The sequence below is a fragment of the Vigna radiata genome, unplaced genomic scaffold (assembly GCF_000741045.1).
Source record: "Vigna radiata var. radiata cultivar VC1973A unplaced genomic scaffold, Vradiata_ver6 scaffold_48, whole genome shotgun sequence".
Classification (NCBI taxonomy): domain Eukaryota; kingdom Viridiplantae; phylum Streptophyta; class Magnoliopsida; order Fabales; family Fabaceae; genus Vigna; species Vigna radiata.
In genome coordinates this window covers 2,161,649-2,181,109 of record NW_014542925.1, presented here as the reverse complement: position 1 = coordinate 2,181,109, position 19,461 = coordinate 2,161,649, and the positions used below count along the sequence as shown (strand labels likewise).

Sequence of the window (19,461 nt, the reverse complement as noted above, 5' to 3'; positions counted from 1 at the left end):
AGGTGTTCCTAGGTTGAAAAGGGAGGTCATACACCATTGACACGGGTTTGATGCACCTGTAATCGATTACAGAGGCCCTGTAATCGCTTACCAGTGAAAAATTCCACTTTTGTACCGAAAGTTAGGGAGTGCTCCTCAGCATGGTTGAAGCGCTCCCAGGTTGTTCAAGACTGTGTTTTTAATGTTTTGATGATTGATTAACCCTGTTGGCCATGGTTGAATGTGTCCACAACAAGAAATTTCAAGTTTTGTTAGCCCTATGTGGATGAAAGACCAAGTAAAGATGTTCCTAGGTTGAGAGTGGAGGTCCTACACCATTGACACAGGTCTAATGCACATGTAATCGATTACAGAGGCCCTGTAATCGCTTACCAGTGGAAAATTCCACTTTTGTACTGAAAGTTTGGGAGTGCTCCCAGGCATGGTTGAAGCGCTCCCCAGGTTGTTCAAAACTGTGTTTTCAATGTTTTGAGGATTGATTAACGTTGTTGGCCATGGTTGAATGTGTCGATAACAAGAAATTTCAAGTTTTGTAAGCCCTATGTGGATGAAAGACCAAGTAGAGGTGCTCCTAGGTTGAGCGGGGAGGTCCTACACCATTGACACAAGTCTGATGCACATGTCACTTGTGCATAAAGGACTTTATACGTTTGTTGTTTTAGACTTTTAACATCACATATGGAACCGACATCTATTTGAGTGATGTTAAATGAGACGTCGGTTAGGATATAACTGACATCAACATAGACGTCGGTCATAGTTACAATGGACGTTTATATAGACGTCTGACTTGTCCAAAGGTGACGTCTATAGGCGCTGAAGCATTTTGTTCATTGGAACTCATTGGACGTCAGTTTGTGCATTGACAGACGTTTGTAGACGTCGGTTTTGCATTAACCGACGTCTTCTGGGTGTTTTTTTTTAAATATTTTATTTTCCAATAAAACCACACCTGAAAATTAGAAATTTGACCCAGAACAATTATTTATAATAAACATTTGTGTTTCAGCTATAATTCAATCAAAGATAAAAAATATGAAATTATAAACTTAAACTAAACCTAAGTAATGTTCAACAACAAATAATATAAGTCTTCCTAGTTCCAATTTTACAGAAGATAAGTTGTCCACTCCTGTCTAATCTGCTTTATGGTGTCTTCGGGTAAAGGAGATAAATTGTTGAAGCGTTGCACAATTAAGAAATATTCATTATGGTTTGATATATGTTCAAAGAAAATTATTGATTTGTGATGTTTTGAAAGTAAACATGATTATTACCTCATTCCAGTCATCTATAATGCCCGCTCGAATGATGGTTCTAATCCAAGACATCACATAATATCCACATTCCCATGAATCTAGCTGCTTGAGAGCGAATCTACATAACCCAATCGTAGCTTCGTGTGCAATTCTGACAGTGATGAGTTTTGTTTAGAGGATTTGGTGAAGATGATGAAGGGAGTAGAAGATGGAAGAAAGGAGACGAAGGGAGAGAGAGAGAAGGAGAAAAGTTGGCAAAGATCGACTAGTGTAAAAAAAAAATGTGTCATAACACTGTTAGCCCCATCAATTGGTTTTTAACGGTATTAGTTTTGAAAAACTAAATCAAAGTTTTCTTAAAGAAGAGGACTAAAACATACCTTACTTTGAAAGAGAGACTAAAACTAAAACCGCTTAATAATATAAGGAATAAAATCATATTTAACCCTTTATGGATTTATGTTTAAGAAACTATTTTAATTTTTACCGAGACATTTTAAAGCAATTAAATATAATAATGTTTTGCTTTTTAAATATATATTTTTTACAAATTATTAACTCAAGGAATAATGTTGTGCAATAACATAATTTATATTAACATTATTTATTTTGAAAATACATATTACAAAATATAGCTTAATTGTGTTTGTATATTATACTTTAATTCTATAACATATCTTGTAAATTTAAATTCATAAAACATTAAATTGAAATTTATGTCAAACAAATTTAACACAGGTCTGTAACTGTAAGCACCCCACTCCAGCATGTAAACACTGCAAAGCTGTTACATAATAACATTCAAGAATATAATATTTTGAAGTATCTCTAAATACTAGTTTGACACAAGGAAATAGAGTTACACTCATGAATCGATCAAGTGCACCAGTTATGTTTTCTCTCATTGATTTTTACTCAGTATTTGATATCACAATATATATATGCCCAAAATGTCATTTTAATCATCTAAATACAACTAATATATTTTACATATGACACAGAAATGATAATTATCAACAAGGACAGACAATAACTGAATATACAACTGTTAGTCCAGATAGTTTCAATTAATACAGGTCCAACCTTAGTAAAAAACAAAATAGTTTGTTTACTCATCAAACTCTGATTCCTCGTCAGTTTCATCAAACTCTCCACTTTCCTGTCAAGTAGTAGAAAATAAATTGTATATTCATTCATAACTGGCCAAATAAGAGTCAGCTTATACCCAAGAAAATGACAGATTGCTTACTATTTTCTTGTTATATTCTGCCATTGCTCTATCAAACTCTGCACGTTTGTCTGTTGCTACATCGTAGTATTGAACCTTCTCCTACAGAATACAACCAAAATGATTTTTCTATTAGCTCAGATTTAAACGAATAAACTATATGTTAACTTGATGCTACATTTTTGCCAAACTTCGAGAACAAGTTCTATATTGATTTGGAATAGACATTGGCAAATGAGCATGGACGCTAATAAGAACTTTGCAGAATGAAACCAGAAAAGATAGCAGTAGTTGGAGAGCCAAGGCTTTAATACAAAGCTTAGTGGGGTCAACTACATGGATAAAATAATTTCATTTAGCTTGGTTGAAGACCAAAGTTTTTTTATCGATGTTATTTACCATGAGATCCCTTTTCACTAATTCCTCCAATGTCGTTAGCCTTCAGCATGGGACTAAAACCAGCTTGCAATAACATCCTCATAGCCATCTACTACACAGTTAATAATGGATATGTGTAACTACTTTTTCATTCTTGCAAGAAAGGGGACCCAAGGCATGTTTTACACGGTAACTCTCATATACCTTTGTACACGTGGTCAACCTTTTAAACATAAAATAACATCCTAAACCAAATCTATTACATTAAGAAAGATACTCGTTAGAACAGGCTATTTTGATCAAGTCATGAAAAATAATGCAGTAACCACACCTAATCTCCAAAAAAATGTCACATGATCAAGAAAACAAGAGGCCGTGTTTCTCAAGTTGAAGCTCTCCCTCTATACCATTCAAATTTCTACCCAAAACACAAAATCAAGAATAAAAGAAGGAACATAATACAAATAGTTTAGTGCCGCTTTGTCATGCACACACAGACTATTATGTAACTAACAATTAAGTTAACACAAGCAAAGTTTCTTCTCAACAGTTATGTTAACTCTGCACGCCTCAGTATTCTGACTCCCCAATGTGTGTGGCAGCATATAAAACTGGTTCAGAAAGAATCCCTTGCCTTTTCCATTTAGATTTTCATGGGTTTAGGAAGATCGCAATGATAAACAATGCATGCTGTCAGATCTGACCAAGAACTAATTCAACGTAACAAGATACATTTCCCAATGCCACCAACACTCTAATTAGTGTTAACAGAGGTGGACAGCAAAAGGCCAGATTCAACCATATAAACACGCCATTGTGGCCTATGGCACCACCATAGTGGACCTCCCTTCACAAATTGCCCATGACGGTTGGAAAATTATCTAACAAGCCATTCCTCAACTGAAGCAATGGCCCCTCTGTTTAACAACAATGTGAAGATAATTTCACAGATTCTTTTTTGTGATCAATTCTGAGTATATTACTTTCCTAAACCTGATGCAGAGCAGTGTTGTCAAACCCAAGGATAGTAGGGGCATTGGAAAGACAATAAAAGATCGAAACCCAACTTGTAAGAATCACGGTTATAAAAAAACTTGTATCCATAAACAGGTGTATTATTAAAAATAATAAAAATAACTCATAATAATAATAATAATAATAATAATAATAATAATAATGACTATTATTATAATAAGTTTAAGTAGTAAAATTTAGTAACTAGAGCAATATGCTAAAATGAAGAAAGAGGAAAGACCCCTGTTGGGGGACTATAGAATAGGAAATATTCATGTTGTTAAATTTATTCATAATTGCATGTTAAGCAGGAACAAAATATTGGGAAGGAAATCAACTGGGACAAATGAGAATATAAAGGGAGATATGGGTAATGATGGGGGAACATGAATTGGGAGAAAAAGGAAATGGGTTGGGGGAAGAGGTTAAATGCCTCTACATATGACTCTAGATTTATCTTTTATTCTCCATAATTTCTATCTTTGCCAGGATTGTTAGAAAATAAAATGCTACCTGCTGTCTAGCTTCTACAAGCTGACTGTATCTGTATCTATTTTGTACTTTCTAGGCAGTAGGTTTACTCATTGTGACTCCTTTTTATCTTTTCCTCTATAACGTCTTATAGTATATGTATAAATCCATATATAGACACGCACACTCAAGCTTTCTCCTAAATTATCCTTGAGTTTTAACTTGGGTATTAGGGTGGGTACAACCCTGCTCTGTCATCTCTGGCAATGTCTGCCACCGCCAGCATCATTGGCAGAATCAGGGTTGTGTGCCTCACACGACCCAACTGTACAAATCACATGACCGTGTACCAATACTGATATACATTCTTGTTCCAGAAGTGACAGGTTCTTGAATCAAGAAAGCTATCAAGAACTAACACACAACACCCACAACACAGAAGAAAGAAAGAATCTGTATATTTCTTCTATCTGTAATTCTCCCTCAACCAAGAGGTATTATATGTCTGTTGATGACACATTCTTTGAAGATACACCTTTTTTTCTTGTCCTCCATGGAGGATCATTCATTTGTTCAACAAATGCTTCCACTACCACCATGCGATCCCTTGGTTACTCCTACTTCTTTACCTCAAACTCAAACTGCAAATGACACTGTTCGTATTTTGCTTGCTATGGCTGCCATTCGTCATTGGCCCCTTTACCAGTTGGACATTAGAAATGCCTTTCTTCATGGTGATCTAGAAGAAGAGATATACATGGAGCAACCTCCTGGGTTTGTTGCTCAGGGGGAGTCTGGGTTAGTTTGTAAATTACATCGTTCCCTCTATGGTTTGAAGCAATCACCTCGAGCTTGGTTTGATAAATTTAGTCGGATTATGCAAAATTTTGGATTGCAACGATGTGAGGCGGATCATTCAATATTTTATAATCACTCTTCTCCTGATAAATGTGTTTATCTTATGGTCTATGTTGATGATATTGTCATTACAGGAAATGACGTCATTGGAATTACTCAATTAAAGAATCATTTGTTCAACCACTTTCAAACCAAAGATTTGGGTCGGCTAAAATATTTTCTTGGTATTGAAGTGGCACAATCAGGAAGGTGTCATCATTTCACAAAGAAAATATGCTCTTGATATTTTGGAGGAAACAGGCCTGACAAATTGCAAGCCCATTGATAGTCCTATNGACTCAAATCAAAAGTTAATGAAAGACCAAGGTGAACTTTTCTCAGACCCAGAGATATAGAAGGCTTCGTTGGAAAACTCATCTATCTTACCATAACATGACCTGATCTTTCTTATCCGATGGGAGTTGTGAGTCAATTTATGCAAAATCCACATGTTGATCATTGGAATGCAGTGATTCGCATTCTCAGATATGTAAAAGGGAACCCAGGACAGGGATTGTTGTATGAGGACAAGGGAAGCACTCGTGTTGAGGGATATTGTGATGCAGATTGAGCTGGTTGTCCAATTGACAGATGATCTACCTCGGGATATTGTGTTTTACTTGGAGGGAACCTTGTATCTTGGAAAAGTAAGAAACAAAGTGTTGTTGCTCGATCTAATGCCGAAGCTGAGTATTGATCTATGGCTCTAACTACATGTGAGTATTGATCTATGGCTCTAACTACATGTGACCTTGTGTGGATTAGACAACTCCGTCAAGAGTTGAAATTTTGTGAAAATGAGCAGATGAAGTTGTACTGTGACAATCAAGCCGCCCTTCACATTGCCTCCAATCCAGTGTTTCATGAAAGTACAAAACACATACAGATTGATTGTCATTTTATCAGAGAGAAGTTATTGTCAAAGGATCTGGCTACTGAGTTTATTAACTCTAATGAAGAGCTCGCAGACATTCTGACCAAATCTCTAAGAGGGCCTAGAATTCAATTTATATGTTTCAAGCTTGGTGCATAGGATCTATATGCTCCAGCTTGAGGGGAAGTGTTGAAGTATAATGTCTTTATTTTATTATTAATATATTTGTTAGGGGCTTCCCACCCTTTACCTTTCAGAACTACTGTCTTCTATATATACAGTAGTAAGTTGTATTAGTAAGAAGTTAATCAAAATATAAAAGTTTTCATTTTCTCTCAACTTCAAGTGTAATGGTAGATTTTCCCTTTTTGTCAAACTTAGTGAATAAATTTCTTGGACCTATTATGAAAACAACTTTATAAGTATTATAACATTTATGATTAATTTAATTGCACAAGTTTTATAAATAAATATCGTTCTTCCTTTTCTTGCTTGGTGCTCCCCACTCATCATCAATTCAACATCAGATAGATATAAAGGATCATAAATTTCCCTTTTCTCCTCTCCAACTTTTTGCTTCATCTCAAGTTGAAGATTATACATAACAAAGCAAAGAGCATTTAATCTTTGTTGCTCTAAGCAATTTCTTCTTTTAGTATGCACTTGATCAAATATGCTTCAATTTGTTTCACATCTAGTAGCACTAGAAGTGAGACTCAAAATCCTTATTACTAGATTTTGTAATTTTTTACTGTCTCCACCATAACTTTTCCAAAAGAATTCCAATATCAAATAAAAAGCAAACATTTACAATTGTGAAATTATTCTTTTAATGAAATCTTAAACAATTATTAAAAGTTATAATAAGTTGCTTCTTATACCTAATGTCTATCGCCATGCTTCTTCCAAAAAATACCTGGACTATCTTAAATCTATCAAAGATGAAATATAATCCTTGTATCATTGGTCTCATACAAACCATATAAAACTTCACTAGCCGCATTGAAATTTGTCATAATGAAATTTCATGAAAACAAAAAATAAGTATTGATGATCATCACCAAATTGTAATCTAAACAAATATAGTTTTATAGTTACTTAGGATTAAGGTAATAAATAGCAACATGAAAAGTCCCATGTAATTGCAAATTCCAATGAATATCAATTATCTCCCACACCTTTTTATATTGAGAGTCCTGATTCTTGAAATTTGTAGCTATTTGCCCTATCCATAGCTTCACAAAATATACGGCATGATAGGTCTTGAGTCTCCATCTACAAGCCTTAATACTTTCACAAGTGGAGCTACACACTTCAAACAGTATTGGATGAATTTTCAAAATCTATCATTACATATAAAAATTTTTACCTCTTGTTTACCTTCAATTTTACTAGCATGTTACTAGTTGTCCATTCATGTGAAACAAACATAGATCGAAGAGCATTATTTTGTTGTGCTACTATACATTTGCAACTGTTGGTTGATATAAATCTTTTTCTTAAGAATACTTTCTATACAAGTTTAGGACTCATGTTCCTATAAATGAAAGTTGTGACTTTTTTGGCATTTGCAGTAATATTGCAAGTTGACCAATGTCTTCAAGAATTAAATTCAGGTAGAGACTTACACAAAGAGACCAAAATAGTTTTGTTCTCATCTCCTTTAACATCTTTCGTGCTGACAAAAAATATCAAAAATCTCTCTACATGATAGATGGTGCTTCTAATTTTGTGCCAACAGGAGAGATGTTAGAAAAGAGAACAAAACTATTTTGATCCCCTTGTGTAACTCACTGCTTTGATTTAATTCCTGAAGACATTGGTTAGTATTTTAAAATACCATTGCAAATGCCAAAACAGTCAACTTTCATTTATTGGCACATGAGTCCTACCTAAACTTATATAGAACAACAAAAGAATGCTTTGCTATCTAAATGGACAGCTAGTAATTATGCTAGTAAAAATGAAGGTAAACAAGTGGTGAACATTGTTTAATGATATGATAGATTTTAAAAATCCATCCAATATTGCTTGGAGTGTGTAACTCCACTTGTGGAAGTATTAAGACTTGTAGATGGAGATTCAAAACGTGTCATGCCATATATTTATGAAGCTATGGGTAGTGCTAAAGAGCAAATAGCTACAAATTTCAAGAATTATGACTATCAATATAAAAAGGCGTGGAAGGTAATTGATACTATATGTTACTACTTACTATCTTAATTATAAGTAACTATAACACTATACTGTCTTATATTACAATTTCATGATGATCTTTAATACGTTTTTTCAAATTTTTTTTATCAAATTTCTGACAAACACTAAAATGTGGATGTGAAGTTTTATATATTTGTATGAGAAAAGGGAAAAATAATCCCAAATACAAGGATTATATTTCAAATTAATTTAGATTTAAGAAAACCCAAGGGTTGTTTGGAAGAAGCATTGCAATAGACACAAGGGATAAGAAGCAACCTTGTATAACTTTTAATTATTTTTAAAGATGTAATTAAAAGCATAATTTCACAATTATAAATGTTTGCTTTTTATTTGAAATTGCATCTCTTTGGTGGGAAAGTTATGGTGGAGATGGTAAAGAATTAGAAAATCTAGCAATGAGGATTTTAAGTCTCACTTGTAGAACTACTGGATGCAAAAGAAATTGGGGCATATTTGATCAAGTGCATAATAAAAGAAGAAATTGCTTAGAGCAACAAAGATTAAATGCTCGTCTTTGTTAAGTATAATCTTCAACTTGAGATGAAGCAACAAGTTATAGAAGATTAAGGGGATACTTATGATCCTTGTTAGATATATATGGAGCAATGGAGATTTGCTTCATATAAATGCTTTCCTCAATGGAGATTTCGAAGAAGAAATTTATATGGAGCAACTTCCCATATTTGTTGTTCAGAGAGAGTCTTCTGGACTAATATGTTGTCTTCGCAAAATTTATATAACCTAAAACAGTATCCTAGGACCTAGTTTGGCAAATTTAGCAGTGTGGTTCAACAATTTGGTATGACTCGAAGTGAGACAGATCATTCAATCTTTTACCATCACTCAAGTCCTGGATGTATCTATTTGATAGTATATGTTAATGATATTGTTTTTACAGGCAGTGACTACCATGTCATCTCCCATATGAAACAACACCTTTGTCATCACTTTCAGACCAAAGATTTTGGCAAACTCAGATACTTTTAAGGTATTGAGGTAGCATAATCCAACGATGGTATTATTATATCTAAAAAGGAAGTATGCAATATTTTGGAGGAAACTAGGTTGATGAATTCAAAACCTATTGACACACCCATGGATCCTAAAACCAAACTCCTACCAAATCAGAGAGAACCTATTTTAGATCTTAAGCAGTATAGAAAATTGGTTGGAAAAATAAATTACCTTACAATTACTTGTCCTAACATTTCCTTTGCAATCAGTGTGGTGGGCCAATTTCTCAATTCCTCATGTGAAGATCATTGAAATGCAGTTATTCATATATTAAATAAAGTACACTAAAGGATCTCATGGAAAAGGTTTGCTATATGATTCCAATAACCATACAAAAGTTGTTTGCTATTTAGATGCTAATTAAGCAGGATCTCTTTTCGATAGAAGATCTACCATCAGGTAGTGTCTTCATTAGTTGTAACTTGACCTTTTGGAAGTGCAAGAAACAAAGTGTTGTGGTAAGATCTTGTGCAAAAGTAGAATATAGAGTTATGGGCTCGGCCACTTGTGAACTTGTTTGGCTTAAACAATTATTTAAAGAGTTACAATTTGGAGATGTCACTTAAATGACACTGATATATGACAATTAGACAGCTCTTCATATCAGTTCTAATCCTGTCTTTCATGAAAGGACCAAACATATTGAGATTGACTATCATTTCATTTGAGAGAAAATTCTATCTAGAGACACCAAGACTAAGTTCGTTAACTTAATAAGTCTTTAAGAGAACCAAGAATTGATTATGTTTGTAACAAGTTTGGTGCATACGAATTATATACATCAACTTAAGAGGGAGTGTGAGATATATTGCATTTTATGTTACTTAGGGAACCGTAGACTTTTGATATTGTTTGATATTGGTAGATATTTGTTTTTAACAATATCTTCTATTTACCATATTTTATGTTTGGTTGCCATATACATTTGTATCATTCTTCATTATAAATATATTACCCTAGCACAAAGGAGATTAATCCTATACCTAGTTTTACTATATTCAATAATCCTATATATCTATCTGATATTGAACCAATGATGTGTGGATTACTGAAAAGGATGATCCTTGCCTACCAAACAGTGTTTCATGGATGGATATACATGAATCTTTAGGAAGAGGGATATTTGTTTGTGCAATTATCATAAATGTTATAATACTTATAAAGTTGTTTGTTTCCTTAAAAGGTCTAAGAAATTTAATCACTAAGGTTGAAAAAAGAGAAAATCTACCATAACAAAAAATGATAATAAAATTAAAGAGATAGTCAAAAGTAGGTCGAGGAAGAGGATGGAGATGAGCTGCAAGAAAATGTTACATTAGAGGAGGAAGATGATCTAAGTGACATTGATCTCGAAGATGATCTAAGTGGCACTTGAAGATGATAAATGAAAGCATAAGATTAAGATGTAGGATTTAAATATAAGAAATAGTATCACGCATTTTATTATTATGTTTTGGTTTTATGGATTGAACATTTTCACTTCATTTTAATATGTGATATTTTTAGTGTTTTTTTCGTATCATGTTTTACACACTCAAGCTTTAACCTAAATTATCCTTGACTTTCAACCAGGATCTAGACTCTGATTTTATCAGCAAATATATCAGCCCTATTACTAATCAGCCTAAATATACAAATGTAGTTACAATAATTTCAAATTTGAATAAAACTGTTCTGCTTCTTTACATGCTTAGTTTACTCAGTGTTTAGCCATCCAACATCACAACCATAATAATGCAATTCAATCAATAGAAAGGAGAGGCTACAAAAGAAAACTAACCTCATAACTCATTGTTTTCCACTTCTCTCCACATGCCTTGCCAATCTGAATGAACACAGGATAGAATATTAATTTGCAAAAGATAATAATAGAATCGCTAAGATAAGTATAAAAACTTCCCACTAATCCTCAAAACAACAGGAAAAATATTAAAAAGAGATGCTCAAATTTTACATAGCATTGGCCTTAAAGAAATTGAAAATTTGTAAATAATCAACTTTGCAACAATCTTGCTTCTGGAGAAATTAAAAATATAAACTAAATTAGAAGAAAAACTAATAGAATGAATTCTACACATACATCACGCATTGACTTTACATCCGGATTCTTCTCTTGAAATTCTTTACGAAAATCCTCCCTTAAGAATGAAACAGAACTTCCAATAAACATAATAGCGTTGAAGATAGGACATTCCATATAAGAAAGAAGCAGTTGGTTGTTAAATATGGCCACTGTGCAAAGTTCAGTGCAATATATAAAGCAAATAGTAGTATACTGAAGTTGAACATAGAATAATAAACTAAACTAGGAGTAAGTAAAAAAGTATCACAAGAAAACCATATTTAAATGTCAAAAATCATGGTTAAAAATGAATGGTCTTTTTAACTCTTGAACATAAAGTGGTGATGCATTCAAAACTGATTAACGTATGTGCTAACATCACACAATGACCCTCCTCAATATTAATCCTCTAAAATTAAATATATCCTACTTGCAAATCCTGCATACAATAAAACATTAAGATGCTTGAAATAGAATGAATATCGTCTTCTTTAGATATAACATTACCTGCAAAGGTAATTTACAAGGATCAACAACGACGAAAAAAAGATAAGAATATAACACCAATCATTCTGCTCACTCTAATAATGAACCACTACCTTTCAAGAGACCTTAATATTTCAGAAACTCAAAACATATTAACAAAGCTATGGAAATGCCAGATATCTAGAAAATACATACAAGAAACTGGCCAAGTTTTGATAAGATTAATGTTTTCCACAAAACAGTTATAACACATAAGAAATACAAAGAATAGCTAACAAAAGTAACTGTACAAGAAGTAGAAGAAAGCTGTAGGAGGTTTCTTCGGCTTCATAGCATCAAACTTCCGCTTGTTCTTCTTTAGTTTTGCTTTGGGTTTCTTTCTTGAATTAGTCTGCCGCACGGATCTCTTGATTCCCTCATTTGATTTAATCCTCAAAACTAGTTTACTGAAAAATCCATTGTAACATAACATTTAGCTATGGAACAATTTCAGAAATACATATTTATCTGCAATTATCAATCCCCCCTTCCCAATAAACAACACCTGAAGCCATAATTGTATTCAGATTCTGGTCCAAAGTCTGAAGCCATTACATAAAAAGCAACAGCATAATCTCACACATTGTGACATAAATTATGGAACTATTTCCCCCAAACATAGTTATCAACCGCCCCCTCCCACTTCCTACAAACCAACACCTGAAGTCAGAGGAGTAACCATATAGAGCCAGTACAACTTCACAACGGCATCAATGTATACAGATTCTGGTTTAAAGTCTGAAGACATCAAATAAAAATCAACAACAGAATCCCACCCACTTTTACTATCTACTTACCCTTTCTTTCCTCAACTTTCGAACAAATAAATGCTGAATTCTAGTCTTAAAAGGGATGCAAAACTTTACCAAAGAAACAAAGAGCATAATCAAACGACCACCTTCACTTGCAAAATGCAAAACATGAAAAATGACGACCGAATCCCACCCAATATTTATAATTTATTCTCTCAACAACTTCATGTTGAATAGCCAAGGGAAAAAAATTATGCAAAGTATAGTATCAGAAAAATTCAAGTGACTACAGTTACATGAAATGAGAAACACATTGACCCAAATGAGAGAAACCACACGTAGATGAAATTTTATTCAAATAAAATACAAAAGTAAAAACTTTATCCTGATACTTGACCGTTCCTTCCTCTGGGTTGCAGTGGGACCGCAGAAAAAGTGAATGGAACCTTAAAACAGTGAGAAGAACAGAGGACGGAATGGAGATTGAGAAAGGGAAGGGAAAAATGTTTACCCAGAAGCGGAAGAGGCAGAGGCCGAAGTAGTAGAGTGAGACCCTTTTGCCTTTTTCGCCATGCTTGTTCGGAGACAACACGGAGTCTTGCAATTTCACCCCAACTCCAGAAGTAAAATTGCATTTATAAATAAATAAAGGTTTAATGGAGATTTTGGTATTTATATTTTTCAACATCTCTAAATTTTTGTTTGTATAGTTACTCTCTTAATTTTTAATCATTTTAATTTTATATTTTTATTTATTATACAGTTTTATTTGTTTAGATTTAACTATATATAATTTTGTTTGAATTTCAGTTTCAAAAAAGTTACTATCTTTAATTTTACATTTATTAACATATAAAAGCGTTACAAATATCATGCATTTATTTTCCCATCTCATTAATTGTCACGTTTAAATCCAAAGTAATAAAATCCATTTTTCTCCATAATTAATATTTGAAACGATAACATTTCAAAATAACCTTTTAAAACATTTAATAAGTCTATAAACTAACCATATGATATCCCTTTAATTTTTAACATAAGCTAATGTTATCATTTAAAAACAATATAATTTTGTTTTTACGGAAGTGGTTGATAATTGTCTTTCTGAGACTCTATATTAATTTAGTTAACAATTTTATATTGTTTTAGGAATAAAAAGGATTTGTTATCTTATTTTTAAATATTTTAAAGAAGTACTAAATAATCAAAGTAGTAACCTGATTTGTAAATTATTTTAAAATCTTCAATTAGCTTAATGAGAATGATGAAAAGGTCTTCAATATCCAATTGAAAAGGATTTAAAACTGATCTGGTATAGGGTTTTGCTAATAAGAAATTTAGAGTGTTCTAGTTTAGAGAGTCATGCAGAAAGTTTAAGCGTCTAGAAGGTTTATAGTCTATAGGATTCAAGATTATTTATTTTTGTAATATCTTTGAAATTATAAAATATCTGATTTAATTTATTTATCACCATTAATCCATATACATTAAGAGATTTTATGCTATGACAATAGAAAAACTTTCAGAAAGAAAATAAATTTATATATATATATATATATATATATATATATATATATATATATATATATATATATGATACTCTCATAATGAATATTCATTTTTAATCTCATATAAATTTTTATACTCATTTTTTTTATGTTTTTATTTATTTGAGTGTCGAAAAATATTTTACAGATTTTTTTTTTTAATTTTATTCACATATTTTAACAATGCAATCACTTCAAAGGATTCATCATTGTTTCGATATGCTTTACAATATAAATTTTGGATTCATTTGAAGACATTGACGGTAAAGAAGCTCATAATTATGTTTCATGGTTCATATGTTATCTGAAAAAAAAAATTCAACATCTTCTATCACTAATGTGTATTGATTCTCTAAAATAATTAAATTTACTTTTTTAAATTTGACCATAAATTAATAATAGAATCGTATCCACCACTTTCCTTTAAACCTCAAGATTTGAAGATATGTTTTTTGCTATCTTTATTTTTAACTCCATTAGTTAGAAAGAGATAGTGTTACTTACAAGATTTACCTTCAAACAAAGGTACATTAAGTTAAACAAAATCATTATTCAACACTCATATATACGTGAGATTATTATTATTAAAATAAGGTTTAATAAGTCTGGAGGTTCCTATTTTTGCGGTGTTGTTCCAATTGGATCCTTTTATTTTGGAATTGATCAATTGGATCTCTAATTTGATAAAATTGATTCAATAATAGTTTTTCCGATAAATGCAGTTAACGACGTTAACTTTTTAAACAGGTGGCATGCTGAGGCATCCAGGTGGCACTGTTTGAGTTGTATAGGTGGATTTTTAACATTTTAAATTGTTAAATATATTAAAACCGGAATTAATAAATGAATGCTGGAAATATAATTAGAAATTATTAAACATATTAAACCAATGTTTCCTATTTTGGGGCCAGATAGGTCGTGTCTGCGAAATTGGGGAAATTAGAGAACTTAGGGTTCGTTGTTGGGTTCGTCATTGTGCTGACATTTGGGGAGCATAGCTTTTGCATGAGAAATTAGTTAGACTTAAGCTTTCGTTTTATAAAATTGTAGTGATCTATCGGTGGTTTTGACTGGAAGCAGCTAATTTTTGGCGGTGAATCACGTGGAAGAGTTTTGCGAAGGTCGTTGGAGGTGTAGCACGTGTCCAGGTTGGTAAATGTTTACTTCTTTCTATATTTTTGACAATGATGCATGGTCAGTCGTGGTCCCTCATGTTCGAAGTGGTGTGGTGGTGTGTTATTTATGTTGTTCTTGAAATTGTTGTTGCAAAGTGGTCCCCCATGTTTGAAATGTCGTAGTAGACCCTAATTGTTGTTGTGCTTTATATTGGTGTTGCAATGTGGTCTCCCATGTTTGTTTCTTGTTCTTTTTCTTTTGTTTAAGTTATGTTGTAGTTGGTCCCCGTGTTTCCTTGTCCTGCTTCTAATTTTATATAATTTTTGTTGTCGTTGTCGTCTTATTATTTTATAGGATATATACTGTTATAGTGTATTACATGGAGGATCATTTTGAAGTTGTTTTCCACCATGGAGGTCATTTCATAAACGAGGGGCCATTTAAGTATGAGGGGGAAAGTACAACTCTGTCTTTTGACCCAGACATGTGGAGTTACTTCGTTATAGTCAGTGTAGTAAAAGGACTTGGATATGATGGGTTTAAGGAGTTGTGGTATTCTGTAGGGGGGTTTTATGTTAGATGATAGGTTAGAGCCTTTGTCTGATGATAGAGGAGCCATGCACATGATGAACTTAGCTAGGCTAAATGGACAAGTTCATTTATTTGTTGTTCACACAGTGTCTGAACCTGAGATCGTACACTTATTAGAAAATGTTCCACATAATATAGGTGAAGAAGAAGTTCAACCTGTGATGCATGATAATGATGATGGTGAGTGTGAACATGGTCATGATGAGTGTCAGGAGGTAGGTGATGGTGAGTGTGAAGTTCTTGTTTCAGAAGAAAGAGATGAGGGAGATGATGTTGTAGAAGGTCAAATTGAAGCTGAATGTGATGTGGGTGAGTCCGATAGAGATGATGTTGTACAAGGTCAAATTGAAGTTGAATGTGATGTGGGTGAGTCTGAAAGAGATGATGTTGTAGAAGGTGAAATTGAAGTTGAATGTGATGTGGGTGAGTCTAAAGGAGATGATGCTGATGTTCGTAGTTGGAGTTCTAGTGGTGAGGATGCCAATGTTGATTGCAATGTGGATGTTCCTAGTATGGATGACCTAGTTGATTGTCATATCCAAGAAGAGGTAGGGCATGGAGTTAGGAATTGGTTTGGTGAAATTGAAGTTGATATGCAAGATGATGGACCATCATGGACTCGCATTTCCGATAGTGATGTTGATGTTGGTATAAATACTAACAATGATAGAAGTCTATCTGATGATAATTGGGAATCGGAAGAATTGCTTAGTGGAGGAGAAAGTGATGAAGAAGATGATGAGGAAGAGAGTTATGAAAAGTTTGTAACATTTAGTATGCCTAAAACAATGATGGATTACAAGTGAGATTTGGGCACTTATTTTGCTAACAAGCAAGATATTCTGGATGCCATAAAAACATATGCAGTAGAAAATGGGAGAAATCTAACATATGTTAAAAATGATAAGAAGAGAATCAGAGTGAAGTGTATGGGTGCTAAAGGAAACTGCCCCTGGATTGCATATTGTGGTTATATGAATGCAGTACAAACGTGGCAATTAAGGATTATTGTTGACAACCAAACTTGTAGTAGAGAGCACAAAGTCAAATTACTTAATTCAAAATGGTTGAGTAAGAGGTTGGAGAAAACTGTGAGAGAAAATCCCAAAGTCAAGGTAATGGAAATTCGTGACAAGATAAGTAGAAAATGGAATGTTGGTGTATATAGATCCATGGCTTATAGAGCAAAGTCCATTGCTTCAGGCCATGTAGATGGGTGTTTCAAAGAACAATATAAAAGGATCTATGATTATGCGAATGAGCTCCTAGCTCGTAATCCTGGATCCACAGTGAAGGTGGAAGTGGAAGAGAATGTTGGTCGCCATATTTTCAAGAGGTTTTATGTTTGTCTTAAGGCCTGCAAGGACAGTTTTGTGTCCTGCAGGCCAATTATAGGACTGGATGGTGTTTTTTTTAAAAGGTAAATATGGTGGTAAGTTGCTAACTGCTATTGCAAGAGACACAAATGACCAGATGCTACCCAATCATATGACATTCACATGCAATTCAATCAATCATCAAAATTAAGGCAATATCATTCATGTTTTCCTGTGAACAATGCATACAACAATTAAAACTCTGGAGCTCAATACCTCACACAAAATCCATTCATACACCCTGCTTAACATCATAACCACAATCATAAATTATCACACATCTGTTTCACTGGATATTCACACACAACACAACTCAATTATCATCCACATTAAATAATCATCAAATAGTTCCATCATGCACATCAGTCAGTCAAACATTTTCAAAAAAAGTATTCAAGCCAAGAATACACACTGAAATTAAAATTCAAGCAATTCTAAGAATTTATAAAGTAGAAAGTAAAAGAGAGAAAACTAGGTTGTCTCCTAGTAGCGCTTGTTTAACGTCACGAGCCTGACCCAAACCTGTTTAACACTTGTCAGTAAGTGCAATTCCTTCCAACACCCATCAGTAGGTGTGCCTTCCTGGAATCCTTTAGTGGATTTAAAATTTTTAGCATCCCTCAGTAGATGCTACCCAAAAATTGTTCCAAAAATTCAAAAATTACATGTTTTAATGAAAGAAAAAAAAATGAAAATAACTGAAAATGAAAATTGTTCTTAAAAAATAAAAAAAAAATGATTTCCAACAATTCAACTCTTTTTCTTCACGTTGGGATCTTCATCGTCCCACCGGCTCAATTTTCTTCTGTCCACCCTCTTGACCTGTCTATTGTATGGTGCTTCAATTTCCACCTCCCCTTTTTCTTTCAGCTCCTTTATTATCCACTCCTTCCTCTTATATTTCACTTTGCTTCCCCGTCGAAGTGGTTCTTCTCTTGCTTTTGGGTGAATGATTCTCCTGCTTTTATTCACTAGTGCCTGCAAAACATTACAACTATCAGAATAATTAGTATCCGACGTGTTTTCTTCTTGCTCGGCTTCGCTCTCCTGTTCCTCACGTCTGGGTCTTTTCATCACTTTGATCTTGTTTTCCTTATACCCAGTATAAAGAAACAAGTGATCTAGGTCTCTCATCATTATTCGCCCATCATAAACACTAATAAGCATCTTCGAAGTTGCCATGAAAGGCCTTCCCAAAATCACAGGAAATTCATCATCAGTGTCCATATCCATGACAATGAAGTCTGCCAAGAATTCAAGTTGTTCCACTCGTACAATAACATCTTCCGCCATTCCCACCGGTATTTTTACCGAACCGTCAGCCATTGTCACCATAAGATCAGACGGTTTCAATACAATCCCTTTTATTTTTGTCAGGAAATCTGTGGGCATCATATTAATGCTAGATCCCAAGTTTATCATGGCTTCCACATCAAAATCATTCAAAGCACATGATAATGCTATACATCCCGGATCTTTTACCTTAGGCGGATGAGCCCTCTTCAGAGGCTGAACCGCAGAATCCTCCTCTTCATCGGTGAGTTCAGTTTTTTCTTCAAGATTGAAATTGATTCTTTCATCATAGGGCGGAATTTGCAGATTTACTGCAGGTACCACATTCACTTGGTTGAATATCTCTCTAAATCTCCCATCATGACTGTTTCCAATTTGCATTTCTTCTTTATCTCCACTAACCTTCAACTCGCTAACCTCTTCTATTTCCCGGCTCTCCTCTCTTGCCTCAGCACCTCCCATCTCTTTGTCTCCATCTTCACTGCTCCCCTCTTTGATTAGATCATCCTCAGCCTTCTTTTTTTCTCTTACTATAACAACTCTGCATTCTTCTTTGGGGTTAACATCAGTGATGCTTCCTTTGTATTAGGAATTCAGATACACCGAGATAGATCTCAAGGTATTCTCGGATTATCACAAAGGAATTACATTGATAAGGTGCTTAAAAGGTTTGGTATGCATGATTGTAAAGTAGGAGATACTCCAGTCGCTTAGGGAGACAAGTTCAGTCTTAATAAATGTCCTAAAGGAAATCTAGAAATTCAAAAAATGCAAAAGATTCCTTATGCTTCAGCAGTAGGGAGTCTGATGTATGCCCAAGTATGTATGCATCTGGATATAGCCT

At 33.6% G+C, this 19,461-nt stretch overlaps 2 protein-coding genes across 2 annotated transcripts; both read right to left on the bottom strand.

The window, feature by feature from the left end:
- Nucleotides 1-2,131: 2,131 nt before the first annotated feature.
- LOC106752835 (high mobility group B protein 14) lies at nucleotides 2,132-13,338 on the bottom strand. Its single transcript, XM_014634608.2, has 6 exons — nucleotides 13,206-13,338; nucleotides 12,194-12,349; nucleotides 11,436-11,493; nucleotides 11,136-11,180; nucleotides 2,509-2,589; nucleotides 2,132-2,418 (listed from the first exon to the last, which is right to left on the bottom strand). Exons 1-6 carry the CDS (start codon nucleotides 13,265-13,267, stop codon nucleotides 2,368-2,370), a joined length of 453 nt encoding a protein of 150 aa, XP_014490094.1. The 5' UTR covers nucleotides 13,268-13,338; the 3' UTR covers nucleotides 2,132-2,367.
- Nucleotides 13,339-17,388: 4,050 nt separating this feature from the next.
- Nucleotides 17,389-19,079, bottom strand: LOC106752825. The gene is made up of 3 exons (XM_014634594.1): nucleotides 18,528-19,079; nucleotides 18,115-18,302; nucleotides 17,389-17,392 (listed from the first exon to the last, which is right to left on the bottom strand). Exons 1-3 carry the CDS (start codon nucleotides 19,077-19,079, stop codon nucleotides 17,389-17,391), a joined length of 744 nt encoding a protein of 247 aa, XP_014490080.1.
- Nucleotides 19,080-19,461: the final 382 nt, after the last annotated feature.